The sequence below is a fragment of the Erpetoichthys calabaricus genome, chromosome 12, assembly GCF_900747795.2.
Source record: "Erpetoichthys calabaricus chromosome 12, fErpCal1.3, whole genome shotgun sequence".
Classification (NCBI taxonomy): Eukaryota; Metazoa; Chordata; class Cladistia; order Polypteriformes; family Polypteridae; genus Erpetoichthys; species Erpetoichthys calabaricus.
Window position 1 is genome coordinate 126,614,801 of NC_041405.2, and position 12,958 is coordinate 126,627,758.

The 12,958-nt window shown below is 39.2% G+C and overlaps 1 protein-coding gene across 1 annotated transcript in view; it reads left to right on the forward strand.

Annotated features, from left to right (window-relative positions):
- The window catches only part of LOC114662573 (putative bifunctional UDP-N-acetylglucosamine transferase and deubiquitinase ALG13), a 122,872-nt gene that overhangs the window by 64,562 nt on the left and 45,352 nt on the right, over positions 1–12,958 (forward strand). The window contains 2 exon segments of the mRNA XM_051935405.1: positions 5,754–5,854; positions 10,748–10,872. Coding sequence (XP_051791365.1) covers positions 5,754–5,854; positions 10,748–10,872 — 226 coding nt within the window.

Below are 12,958 nucleotides of genomic sequence, written 5' to 3' on the forward strand. Positions count from 1 at the left end.
TACCTTAGATAAAGGTCTTAGTCAAGTGAATACTTATTTTGTGAGCTTTATTTAAAAAAAATTTTACGTAATTGTTTTTTTATTTACTAATATTGCATCTTATTTTTCTTAAATTGAGTGTGGTTCAGTTATATCGGAGTCTGCTGGCTAGAACCCTGATCATAATTGAAAAGTTTTGGGGAAACGTATAGCAAAACCCCTACTAAAATTGTGATTGTTTGCTTTGCCAAAAGCTCCTTCTTTTTTTTGGCTGCTCCTGTTACGAGTTGCTACAGTGGATCATCTTGCTCTGTTACACCCATCACCTGCATGTCTTTTCTCACCACATCCGTAAACCTTCTCTTAGGCCTTCTTTTTTTCCTTTTGCCTGGAAGCTCTATCTTTAAGATCCTTTTCCCAATATACTCAGCGTCTACCCTCTGCTCATGTTCAAACCAATGCAATCTCGCTTCTCTGACTTTGTCTCCAAACTGTACAACCTGTGCTGACCTTCTAACTTACTCATTTCTAACCCTGTCCATCCTCTTCACACCCAATGCAAATATTAGTATCTTTAACTCTGCCACCTTCAGCTCTGTCTCCTGCTTTCTGGTCAGTGTCACGGTCTCCAATCCATATAACAAAGTTGGTCTCACTACCGTCCTGTAGACCTTCCCATTCACTCTTGCTGATAACCGTCTGTCACAAATTACTCCTGACACTTTTCTCCACCCATTCCACCCTGCCTGCACTCTGTTTCACCTCTCTTCCACAATCTCTGTCACTCAGTACTGTTGATACCAAGTATTTAAATTCATCCACCTTCGCCAGCTGTGTTCCCTGCATCCTCACCATTCCTCTCATTCATGCACATGTATTCTGTCTTGTTGCTACTGACCTTCATTCCTCTCCTCTCTAGAGCATATCTCTGCCTCTCCAGGGTCTTCTCAACCTGCTTCCTAATCTCGCTACAAATCACAATGTCATCAGCAAACATTATAGTCCAAGTGGACGCCTGTCTAATCTCATCTGTCAACCTGTCCATCAATATTGCAAATAAGACAGGGCTCAGGGCTGATCCCTGATGTAATCCCACTTCCATGTTGAATGCATTCTTCTCTCCTACAGCAGACCTCACAACTGTCACACTTCCCTCGTACATATCCTGTACAACTTTTAGATACTTCTCTGCCACTCCCAACTTCCTCATACAATACCACAATTCCTCTCAAGGCACCCTGTCATATGCTTTCTCCAGGTCCACAAAGATACAATGCAACTCCTTCTGGCCTTCTATACTTCTCCAACACCATCCTCGGAGCAAACATTGAATCTGTGGTGCTCTTTCTTGGCATGAAACCATTATGCTGTTCACTAATCATCCGCTCCCTTCTTAACCTAGCTTCCACTACTCTTTTCCATAACCATGTTGAGGCTGATCAATTGTATCCCCCTGTATTTACTACAGATCTGCACATCCCCCTTATTCTTAAAAATCAGCACCAGTACACTTCTTCTCCACTCCTCAGGCATACTCTCACTTTCCAAGATTCCATTAAACAATCTGGTTAAAAACTTCACTGCCATCTCCCCTAAACACCTCCATGCTTCCACAGGTATGTCATCTGGCTCAACAGCCTTTCCATTCTTCATCCCCTTCATAGCTGTCCTTCCTTCCTCCTTGCTAATCCGTTACACTTCTTGATTCACTATCTCCACATCATCCATCCTTCTCTCTTTTTCTCTCCCTCACTCTCTTCATTTATCAGCCTTTCAAAGTACTCTTTCCATCTGCTCAACACACCCTCCTCGCTTGTGAGTATGTTTCCATCTTTATCACCCTAACCTGCTGCACATCTTTCTCAGCTTGGTCCCTCTGTCTGGCCAGTCGGTACAGGTCCTTTTCTCCCTCCTTAGTGTCCAACCCCTCATACAACTCATCATACTCCTTTTCTTTAGCCTTCACCGCCTCTTTCTTCACCTTTTGCCTTATCTCCTTGTACTCTTGCCTACTTTCTACATTTCTGACTATCCCACTTCTTCTTCGCCGTCCTCTTCCTCTGTATACACTCCTGTACTTCCCCATTCCACCACAGGTATCCTTTCCCTCTTTCCTCTGTCCAGATGTCACGCTAAGCACCCTTCTTGCAGTCACCCTTGTTACTTCTGCTGTAGTTGCCCAGCTGTCTGGTAAATGTTCACTGCCACTCAGTGTTTATCTTACCTCCTCCCTGAACTCAACCTTTCAGTCTTCCTTTTTCAACTTCCAACATTTGGTCCTTGGTTCAGCCATCACTGTCGTCCTCTTCTTGATCTCCAATGTCATCCTACAGACCACCATCCTATGCTGCCTAACTACACTTCCCCTGACACCACTTTGCAGTCTTTAATGTCCTTTGTCTTTTGCATAGGATATAATCTACCTGTGTGCATCTTCCTCCACTTTTGTACGTCACCCTATCTTCCTCCCTCTTCTTAAAATATGTATTCACCACAGCCATGTCCATCCTTTTCACAAAATACACTGACATTCTTCATTCGTCTCCTTGACACCGTACCTCCCCATCACCTCTTCGTCTCCTCTGTTTCCTTCACCAGCATTTCCATTGAAATCTGCTCCAATCACCACTTTCTGTCCCTTGGGTACACTGTCCATCACTTCATCCAACTCCAGAAATCTTTCTCATCCATCACATACCCAACTTGCGGAGCACATGCACTTACAACATTCAGCATCAAATCTCCAATTTCCAGCTTCATAATCATTACTCTGTCTGACGCTCTTTTCACTTCCAAAACACTCTTGACGTCCTGAAGGAACAGTATAACCCCTACCGCATTTCTCCTCCCATCATTGAGCAATTTGAATCCACCTCCGTTCCACCTGGCCTTACTCCCCTTCCATTTAGTCTCTTGCACACACAATATATCAACCTTCCTTCTGTCCATCATATCGGCTAACTCTCTCCCCTTACCAGTCATACTGCCAGCATTCAAAGTTCCTATACTCAGTTCCACTCTCATTACCTTCCTCCAGTCCTTATGTCTCCAGAGATGTCTCCCCTTCTTAGCACCATGTTGGCTAATAGTACTGGTGGCGGTTGTTGTTTAAACCCGGTATGGAAATCTGTATTGTTGTCCTCATGTTGATCAGGCAAAATTTTACACCGGATGCCCTTCCTGACATAACCCATTTATCTGGGCTTGGTACTGACATGAAACACACTGATTTGTGCATTCCCTTTGGCTGGGTTCTTTGCTTTGCCTAAAGCATTCCTGTTAAAAGAATAAAACACGCTTTTGTTTAGTACCCATTGCTGCCAGGGTAGGCTTCGGTGCCCAGGTTTCTTATGGCCTCCTAACAGTGGTAGCAGGTTTGAAAATATTGAGAGAAGTCAACAGCCTTAAAACTGGACAGACGCATTTGTAAGCAAAACTGCTATAAAGAAAAACAATCAACAATATATGCCACTGTAAAATATAGTCGCTAAATAATTCCTTTTTCTGCCAAATGTAATTTTTCTTATTTTGAAGCAGTTAAGTCTTAAAGATAATGGAAGAATAAAAAAGAATGGTTGAAATCTGTAGTGGCCAGCACCTTAGTTTTCGTCTTTCAAATTGTAATAAAAAAAATTTGGCTCTGAAGTATTTGACAGTAGTAAGTTAAGAACTTAAGTTTAGATTAAGACTGCTGATCTCTGAAATACTTTTTACACTAATATTCAACAAATAAATGTTGACTTTTTCAGACCTAGGCATTCAACAGGATGTTTTTTTTTTTTTTTTCTCCTGCTTTGTTGGAGATTTAAGCTCTTTATGACTTAGATGATAGTGCTGTAGAAGCTTTTTAAAGTTTCTGATTTTTTTTTGTGTGTGTGTATTGTGTATATATATACATATATTGTTCAAATTTTAAACAAATACAGTGGAACCTCGGTTTGCGAGCATAATTCATTCCGGAAACGTGCTCGTAGTCCAAAGCACTTATATATCAAAGTGAATTTCCCCATAAGAAATAATGGAAACTCAGATGATTTGTTCCACAACCCAAAACTATTCATATAAAAATGATTAATACAAAATATGTTTTATGTATTTTTACTTTATATTTAACTTGCACTTTACCTTTGAAAAGAATCATGGCTGGTGTGAGTGAGTTTCTAAACTCTTGTGGGATTGCACCCAACGGGACGACACGCAGAAGAGCGTCCCAAAGCAATCACAGTCTCCCAGCACTGTAGCAGTTCTCTGTAAAAGCGAATCCGAAAAGATCGCGGACATACTATAAGCACCTGCCGTCAATGGGTGATACAAGGAATGCTATAAATGCGCAGGGCCCTTCCTGACTGCTGTGTCTGTGTATAAATAACCACGCTGTTGCTGTTTCAAGCTGAATAAAGCTTGTGTTGCTAAAGTACTGAGACTCCGCTTCGTGTTTTAGGGTGCAAGACGGGGACTCGCACGTCACAGCACGTACACATACACATACATACACACACATACACTCTCACACACACACGAGCGCGCACACTCGGTCACAATGCTAATGCTGTAGTAAACACTGTACGCTTGTACGGATGTTGACTATATGAGTGAGGCACACCGACTCAGACGGAGAATAGGAGATGATTGCCCACAATCCCGCAGTGAGAGAGAGAGAGAAGAACCATCAGCTCAGTTGTGATCACATGACGCTCAGCAGACAAACTACTCGTACTGCAAGACCTCGCTCATTTATCAAAGTGAAAATTTATTAAAAATTTTTGCTCGTCTTGCAAAACACTCGTAAACCAAGTTACTCGCAAACTGAGGTTCCACTGTACTGATGTAGCCTTACTATGCAAAAATTGCAAGGAATTATCTTAACCTTTACTGTCAGTTAAGCAAATTTATGTCACGCACTTAATGAAGTCATGAACTGTGGCTTAAATCACAGCCTCTGTTTTAAAGGTGTCCAGTCAAAGCAAGTGACTTTTTAAACTACTATAGTGTCTGTTTGAATCTGTACTTATTGCATGCCTTTCGAGGTTTTGTTTTCGATTATTCTGAAAATAAGTAATATCAGACCTGATGAACTGCAATTTTTTTTTCACTAGGTCAATAAATAGCTTCTTAAAGAAGTTAACCACTAACAGACTGAGCAGGATGTTTGCAATCAAAATTTGCAAGAAATGGACATATTTTTCCTTCTAGTATTTGTTGTTAGATATTCTAATATAAGATGTCCTGGTAATTTTCAAACATTGTTTTCATCAAGATGTAGTCTTTAAGCAAATACTTAATTTATTGCAACTATTTAAGACTATGTATAACGATTAAGTTTTGTTAAAAAGGTGATACAAAAATCTGCTGCAGATGTTTTAATTGCACTCTAGTGTCAGTAAAAATTTCTTAAACATACGAAGTTTGTGTGTTATTGCTAGTGTGTTTCTGCTGTTTGTGGGTGATGGATATTGTCAATGTATATGTTATTGAAATCAAAAAGGTGATTTTTCTTAGTGCTTTCCAGTTTGAAGGTTAAACAGCTGTAGCTGAGCATGTGGGTTGCATCTTGAAAATGGATTAGTAATTTTTTGTTACATACTGTAGCTTCACAGTATTACTTGGCTCTCCTTCCAAGTTTCTAAGACATCTATGCAAGTTTACTGACCAGCTCAAAAGAGCCTTTTATACAGTGTGGGCCTGTGCGTATGTGACTTTGCCCTGCAAAGAACAACTGTTCCATCCACTGGTTCCTGAAAGTTGTTCATAAATATTTGTTTTTTTGCTTATAGGTACGATTAGAGCCAGGTGGGAAATACTACAATGCTTTTATCCAGGAAGTTGGACCTCATACAAGCGCAGTGACTGTCTTTATAGAAGAATTGGGTGAAAAGTGAGACAATAAGCAAACATTTTATACATTTTGTTTGTGTATACAGGATTGTGCAACTTAAATTACCATGCAAAATTATTCAGATCATTTTACAATTTTAAATTCCTTGTCAGATTATGAATATCTTTTTACACTTTTATTATAAATTTGAAGGCCCAGGATGAAAACTTCAAGACAAAATGAGTTGTTAGTAGATACCTTACAATGTGCCTTTTGTTTAAGTATTATTTCCCACATGTTAATAGTTAAATTCAAAAAACTTTTGCTATATTAACAATGAAGTCTTTTTGCTTCCGTCACAACTAGCTATGTAAACTATTTAGCAGGGATTTCTGATGATTTCCTCTTTGCAGGTTTGATCCTGCTCCTTAGAAAATTTTAGTTCCTTTGGTTCCAAAGATTTATTACAGATCTGCTAAAAAGCAAATCTTTTACCAGATTGAAATACATTTCCTTGCATTGTTTTCCAGTTCTGAGCTTTATCTGTGGAATTTATTTATCTTTTATAAAAGCACTGACATGCTTTATCACAGTGTTCTTGTCCATTTCCTCAAATCTGAGCTAGAGTTATTCTACAAAGCAAGCTATGTGAATTAGCTTCACTTAATTTGTCAAGCTGGGCTAATTATGGTCACTTCCACCTTCACCAAAAAGAACTGGGTCATGTCATGCTTGGTGGTTGAAACAAGTTAGCATCGCCTCTTAGCCCACTTTGTACCAGGGCGAAGTTCAAAGCTTATTGTATCATGATAGTTGGTGAAGCACCTGTTTGAAAGGAAAGACACCCAAACCAAATACCTAATGTTGTATTCTTCACCATTGTTTAAAAGAATCTAATATGCTTGACACTAACTGGTCAAACATTTAAAGCTATACTTTCCATTGAAAGTATGAAAAAAGTGATTTTTTTTTTCCCCCATTCTTTTTATGTCAGTGAGTCCATTGCTCATTTCTTTTCAGAAATGAATATAAATAAAGCCCATCGTCATTTTTGATTATATACAGGGTGAGTCAAAATTGTTAACACTAATGGTACTGCTATTTATATACTTATATACAATTTTTATGAGCCCCATATGGTACATGTGTTGAACAGGTTGAGACATTCCTATAAATCATCTTGCACATATGAAGTATGTTTTGTGAATAAATTATTTCCGCCATTCAAATGTTAACATAATTTTAACTCACCCTGTATATCATAACAATATTTTTGGACAATAGCCTACAAATTAAGACTAATAGTTCATAAAAATTGTCCATTATGGTCTGGTACCTGTACTGGTGGATTACAAACAGATGCTTATGAGTAGATTCAGTACATAAAAAATCGGTATTCTGTCGGTGACCTAGAAGATCATTCATGGTGCGCTCTTTATCTTACGAATGAGGGACCTCAAATTGCACAATGGTCATTTAGAAACCCAGTAGCTGCATACAGTACTTAAAGCAAGGACAGATCCTTTAGAATTCCCTGCTGATTTTGTCTATTAGACAGTTTTTACAAATCAAACAGTACATGAAATTTGTTGAAACCGTAAGTCAACGTTAACCTGCTATGGCAAAAGTAACTGTTGCTCAAGCAATTTGCATCCGGTGCGTTTCTGTACAGGGGTGGTAATGCAGAAAAACTTTTCCAAAGATTCATCATTCTAAAGACATATAGACTTTCTTGTACTTGTTTCTGTTGAAATACATTAAGTTAATGAATGCAAAACCATAGCTCTTCCTGGCATATTTGTTTTATCGTGACTTTTTATAGAGATTTCGTGTTAAGAAATACTTGAGCATCTGGTGGAAACGGAATTAGAAACTGCTTCTTACCTGCTGCTCTAAACCCAACTTGAAACTGATATTAGTCCTGTTTTCCTGAAACCTGGTATTGCCTGGTTTATAAAATTGATGGATCAATTGCCTTTTGCAGCCTGCTTCACTTGAGCACCTTTGTGTTAAAACCCAGCTGTTATGTTAACTTATTTGTTGTGTTACTGTTAATCTCTACAAAGAAGCTGAACGGAAAATTAGGTCTTTTTTCTATTGGCACTGCCTGGTAAGGGCTTTGGCTTTGCCCAAAACTGGAAAAATATATTTGTATGTGTTTCTTGTGTAAAGTTTTATATTCAAATGTAATTTGCAAAGGCTAAAAATATGTAAAATAGTGTGTGTGTGTGTGTGTGTGTGTGTGTGTATGTATGTACAGTCATATGAAAATGTTTGGGAACCCCTCTCAGCCTGCATAATAATTTACTCTACTTTCAACAAAAAAGATAACAGTGATATGTCTTTCATTTCCTAGGAACATCTGAGTACTGGGGTGTTTTCCGAACAAAGATTTTTAGTGAAGCCGTATTTAGTTGTATGAAATTAAATCAAATGTGAAAAACTGGCTGTGCAAAAATTTGGCTCTCATTGAAATTTTGCTGATTTGAATGCATGTAACTGCTCAATACTGATTACTTGCAACACCAAATTGGTGGGATTAGCTCGTTAAGCCTTGAACTTCATAGACCGGTGTGTCCAATCATGAGAAAAGGTATTTAAGGTGGTCAGTTGCAAGTTGTTCTTCCCTTTGATTCTCCTCTGAAGAGTGACAGTGTGGGATCCTCAAAGCAACTCTCAAAAGATGTGAAAACAAAGATTGTTCAGTATCATGATTTAGGGGAAGGCTACAAAAAGCTATCTCAGAAGTTTAATCTGTCAGTTTCAACTGTAAGGAATGTAATCAGGAAATGGAAGGCCACAGGCACAGTTGCTGTTAAACCCAGACCTGGCAGGCCAAGAAAAATACAGGAGTGGCATATGCGCAGGATTGTGAGAATGGTTACAGACAACCCACAGATCACCTCTAAAGACCTTCAAGAACATCTTGCTGCAGATGGTGTATCTGTACATCGTTCTACAATTCGGTGCAATTTGCACAAAGAACATCTGTATGGCAGGGTGATGAGAAAGAAGCCCTTTCTGCCCTAATGCCACAAACAGTCACTTGTTGTATGCAAATGCTCATTTAGACGAGCCAGATTCATTTTGGAACAAAGTGCTTTGGACTGATGAGACAAAAATTGAGTTATTTGGTCATAACAAAAATCGCTTTGCATGGCAGACGAAGAACACTGCATTCCAAGAAAAACATCTGCTACCTACTGTCAAAGGTGGTGGAGGTTCCATCTTGCCGTGTGGCTAGTTCAGGGACTGGGGCCCTTGTTAAAGTTGAGGGTCAGATGAATTCAACCCAGTATCAACAAATTCTTCAGGATAATAAAGCATCAGTCACAAAGTTGAAGTTATGAAGGGGTTGGATATTCCAACAAGACAATGACCCAAAACACAGTTCGAAATCTACAAAGGCATTCATATAGAGGGAGAAGTACAATGTTCTAGAATAGCCGTCACAGTCCCCTGACTTGAATATCATTGGAAAATTTATGGGATGATTTGAAGCAGGCTGTCCATGCTCGGCAGCCATCAAATTTATCTGAACTAAAGATATTTTGTATGGAAGAATGGTCAAAAATACCTCCATCCAGAATCCAGACACTCATCAAAGGCTATAGGAGGCGTGTAGAGGCTGTTACATTTGCAAAAAGAGGCTCAACTAAGTATTGATGTAATATCTCTGTTGGTCTAATTTTGTTATGTTGCATATTGCATATTTTCTGTTAATCCAATAAGCTTAATGTCACTGCTTAAATACTACTGTTTCCATAAGGCATGTCATATATTAAAAGGTAGTTGCTACTTTGAAAGCTCAGCCAATGATAAACAAAAATCCAAAGAATGAAGAGGGGTTCCCAAACTTTTTCATATAGATAAATGTGACCGTATGTATGTGTGTGTGTGTATATATATGTATGTATGTGTGTATATATGTATGTATGTGTGTATATATGTATATGTATATATATAATATATGTGCGTGTGTATGTATTGTGGAACGTGCCCCGGACACAAACAGGCAGACATGGTATTATGCACCACCACACGTTTATTCAGTCCAAAAGTGCACACAGACAAACCAAGACTCCCCCAAAGTCCAGGCTTCTCTCTCCTCTCTCTCTCCCCCCTTGCCTCGTCCTTCTCTCTCACTTGACTCCAGGCCTCAATGAAGGGAGGCGGCCTCATTTATAGGCAGCCGGCTGGGTACCACGCCCAGCCGCGTGCCACAATATATACAGTAACTGTGCTGTTCCTGTTTCAAGCTGAATAAAGCTGGTTTTGCTAAAGTACTGAGACTAAGCCTCGTGTTTTGGGGTGCAAGACAGGGATTTATAGCGCGACCCTGATCTTTTATGATTTGCTTCTATGGTGCTTCACTGCAGCAATGTGAGCCTCCTATTGCCGTGCCCCAGCAACGGACAAACTATCTTCCACAGACTTTGCAATCGCGCTTCAGGACGCACTTCAGCATGTCGTTCCTGTGCTGTACACGACATGCTTCCACATATTTGTGTAGAATTCCTCCTACCCAATTGCACTGCAGTGCTTCAGCCATTGGATTTGGGCATCATTCGCACCCTGAAAATGTATTATCGCAAGGAAATGCTGAGAAAAATTCTCGTCAGCATATCTTGTAGGCATATCTTGTATCTTGTAAAATGAATGCGAAATAAGCTATTGAAATGATTGCAAACGCCTGGATACAAGTTAAAGAAAGCACTGTAGTAACAAATACAGAATCTCATTACAACAAAATTTTCGTTACGACGAAATACTTTTTAGGTTCCTGGGAGTTCATTGTAACAGAATTTTATCTGTGTATATGTGTGTGTGTGTGTGTGTATATATGAATGTATATATATATAATATATATAGTATGTATGAATGTATATAATATAAATATATACATTTTTTTTAATCACAGTAGTGTTTTTTTTTTTTTTTTTCTTTTATAAGGCATCTCGTTCCTCTAACAAATCTGAAACCAGTAACTCAAGTGAATCCAGTGCCTGCCTGGAGTAGTGCCCCAAGAAAAAGTGGAAGTTATACCAGAATGGCAGAGGGATATGTAGCTGAAATAGGTCTGTTGACTTTTTTGTTATACTAAAACTTTTTATTTTGTTATTAGCTTACCTTTAAAACAAAGTTTTAACATTCTTTTAGCTAATTATAGGTGTTTGCTAAATATTAACGAAGTTTTTTTTTTTTTTTTCCCCAAACAAGAAAATGTATACATCACAGTGACACAAATGATTTTGTTAATTAGCTTGTTTGGGCAATTGTTAACAATCTTAACATCACAGTTTCAGGAACCTGTTTTCATTTCTGCTACTTCCATGGTTTGTTTAGAGTTTTCTTTTTTGCCTTCCCTGTGTCAGTGTGGATTTTATCCAAGTAGTTTGGTTTTCTCCTGCCTTTCAGGCTCCTCTCTGTTTTTAGTTAATTGCCATCTCTAAATTTGCCCCATATTGAATTGATGTTTTTTTTCGTCATGACTTGTGCTTTGTGACTAATGCTGCAAAGATGGCATGCAGTGCCCTCTGACATGAAAATGGACTTATTTAAAAAAAAATGATGAATAGGCAGTATGACGTAATGGTTAAGTTTTTGGACTTCAGTCTTGGTACTGACCGTGTGACCATGAGCAAGTCACTTCCCCTGCCCATGCTCCAATTGGGGGGGGGGGGAGAAATGTATTTCAAATGCCTTTATCCAAGGTGACATAAAACATCAGCAAAATAAGTAGTACTAATAGTAATGTTATGAACCATTTTTTTATACTTGGTCAGAGCTGTGTGGAATTTAGTATGATATGCAACTGGTAATTTGTAAATAATGCATTTTGAAGTATTTAATTACTCGTTCGTTGGTTTATACCCAAATGACTTGTATAAAATAAGTATTTTATTATACTCCTGTTATTCCTATATCTTTAGATTTAGCTATTACACTTGAAATTTCTATGTATGTGACAATTGCCCAGTCTTGTTGCTACAGTACATCTGTTGGTGTTAGTCATCTTTTAGTACATTTTGTGTATTGCATCTTTCGTCTCTGTTGTTCACTGGTTTCCAGGTATGTTTGAACAGGTTTCTGACTTTTATTAACCTTTCATGCTGTTTCTTTAAGATGAATGTTCTGTTACCCTAAAATGTTTCTCACATTTATTACTCAAAGATTTCACCTATCTTCTACACAAATGAAAACGGAGAGTAATCAGAGTATAGCATCAAGTCAATGAAACGTATTCATCTGGTCAGTTAAGTAGCAGAGGGGGTTGTTAATCAGTTTCAGCTGCGTTGGTGTTAATGAAAGGATCAGGTGCACTAGAGGGGCAACAATGAAACGACTCCCAAAACAGGAATGGTTTAACAGGTGGAGGCCATTGCCATTTTCCCCTCTATCTTTTCTGAATGTCTTTTCGCTAGTTTTGCATTTGGCTACAGTCAGTGTCACTACTGGTAGCATGAGGCGATACCTGGACCCTACAGAGCTTGCACAGGTAGTCCAACTTCTCCAGGATGGCACATCAATACATGCCATTGCCAGAAGGTTTACTGTCTCCCAGCACAGTCTCAAGGGCATGGAGGAGATTCCAGGAGACAGGCAGTTGCTCTAGGAGAGCTGGACAGGACCGTAGAAGGTCCTTAACCCTTCTGCTCCTTTGTGCAAGGAGGAATAGGATGAGCACTGCCAGAGCCCTACAGAATGACCTCTAGCAGGCCACTGGTATGAATGTCTCTGACCAAACAATCAGAAACAGACTTCATGAAGGTGGTCTGAGGGCCCGATGTCCTCTAGTGGGCCCTGTGCTAACTGCCCGACATCGTGGATCTCGATTGGCATTTGCCATAGAATACCAGAATGGTGCTTTTTCACAGATGAGAGCAGGTTCACCCTGAGCACATGTGACAGATGTGGAGAACGTTATGCTGCCTATAACATTGTTCAGAATGACTGGTTTGGTGGTGGGTCAGTGATGGTCTGGGGAGGCATATCCATGAAGGGATGCACAGACCTCTACAAGCTTGACCATGGCACCTTGACTGCCATTAGGTTATCAGGATGAAAGTCCTTGGACCCATTGTCAGACCCTATGTTGGTGCAGTGGATCATGGGTTCCTCCTGGTGAAATTTCGACAAAATGGACTAGCCTGCTGCATCATT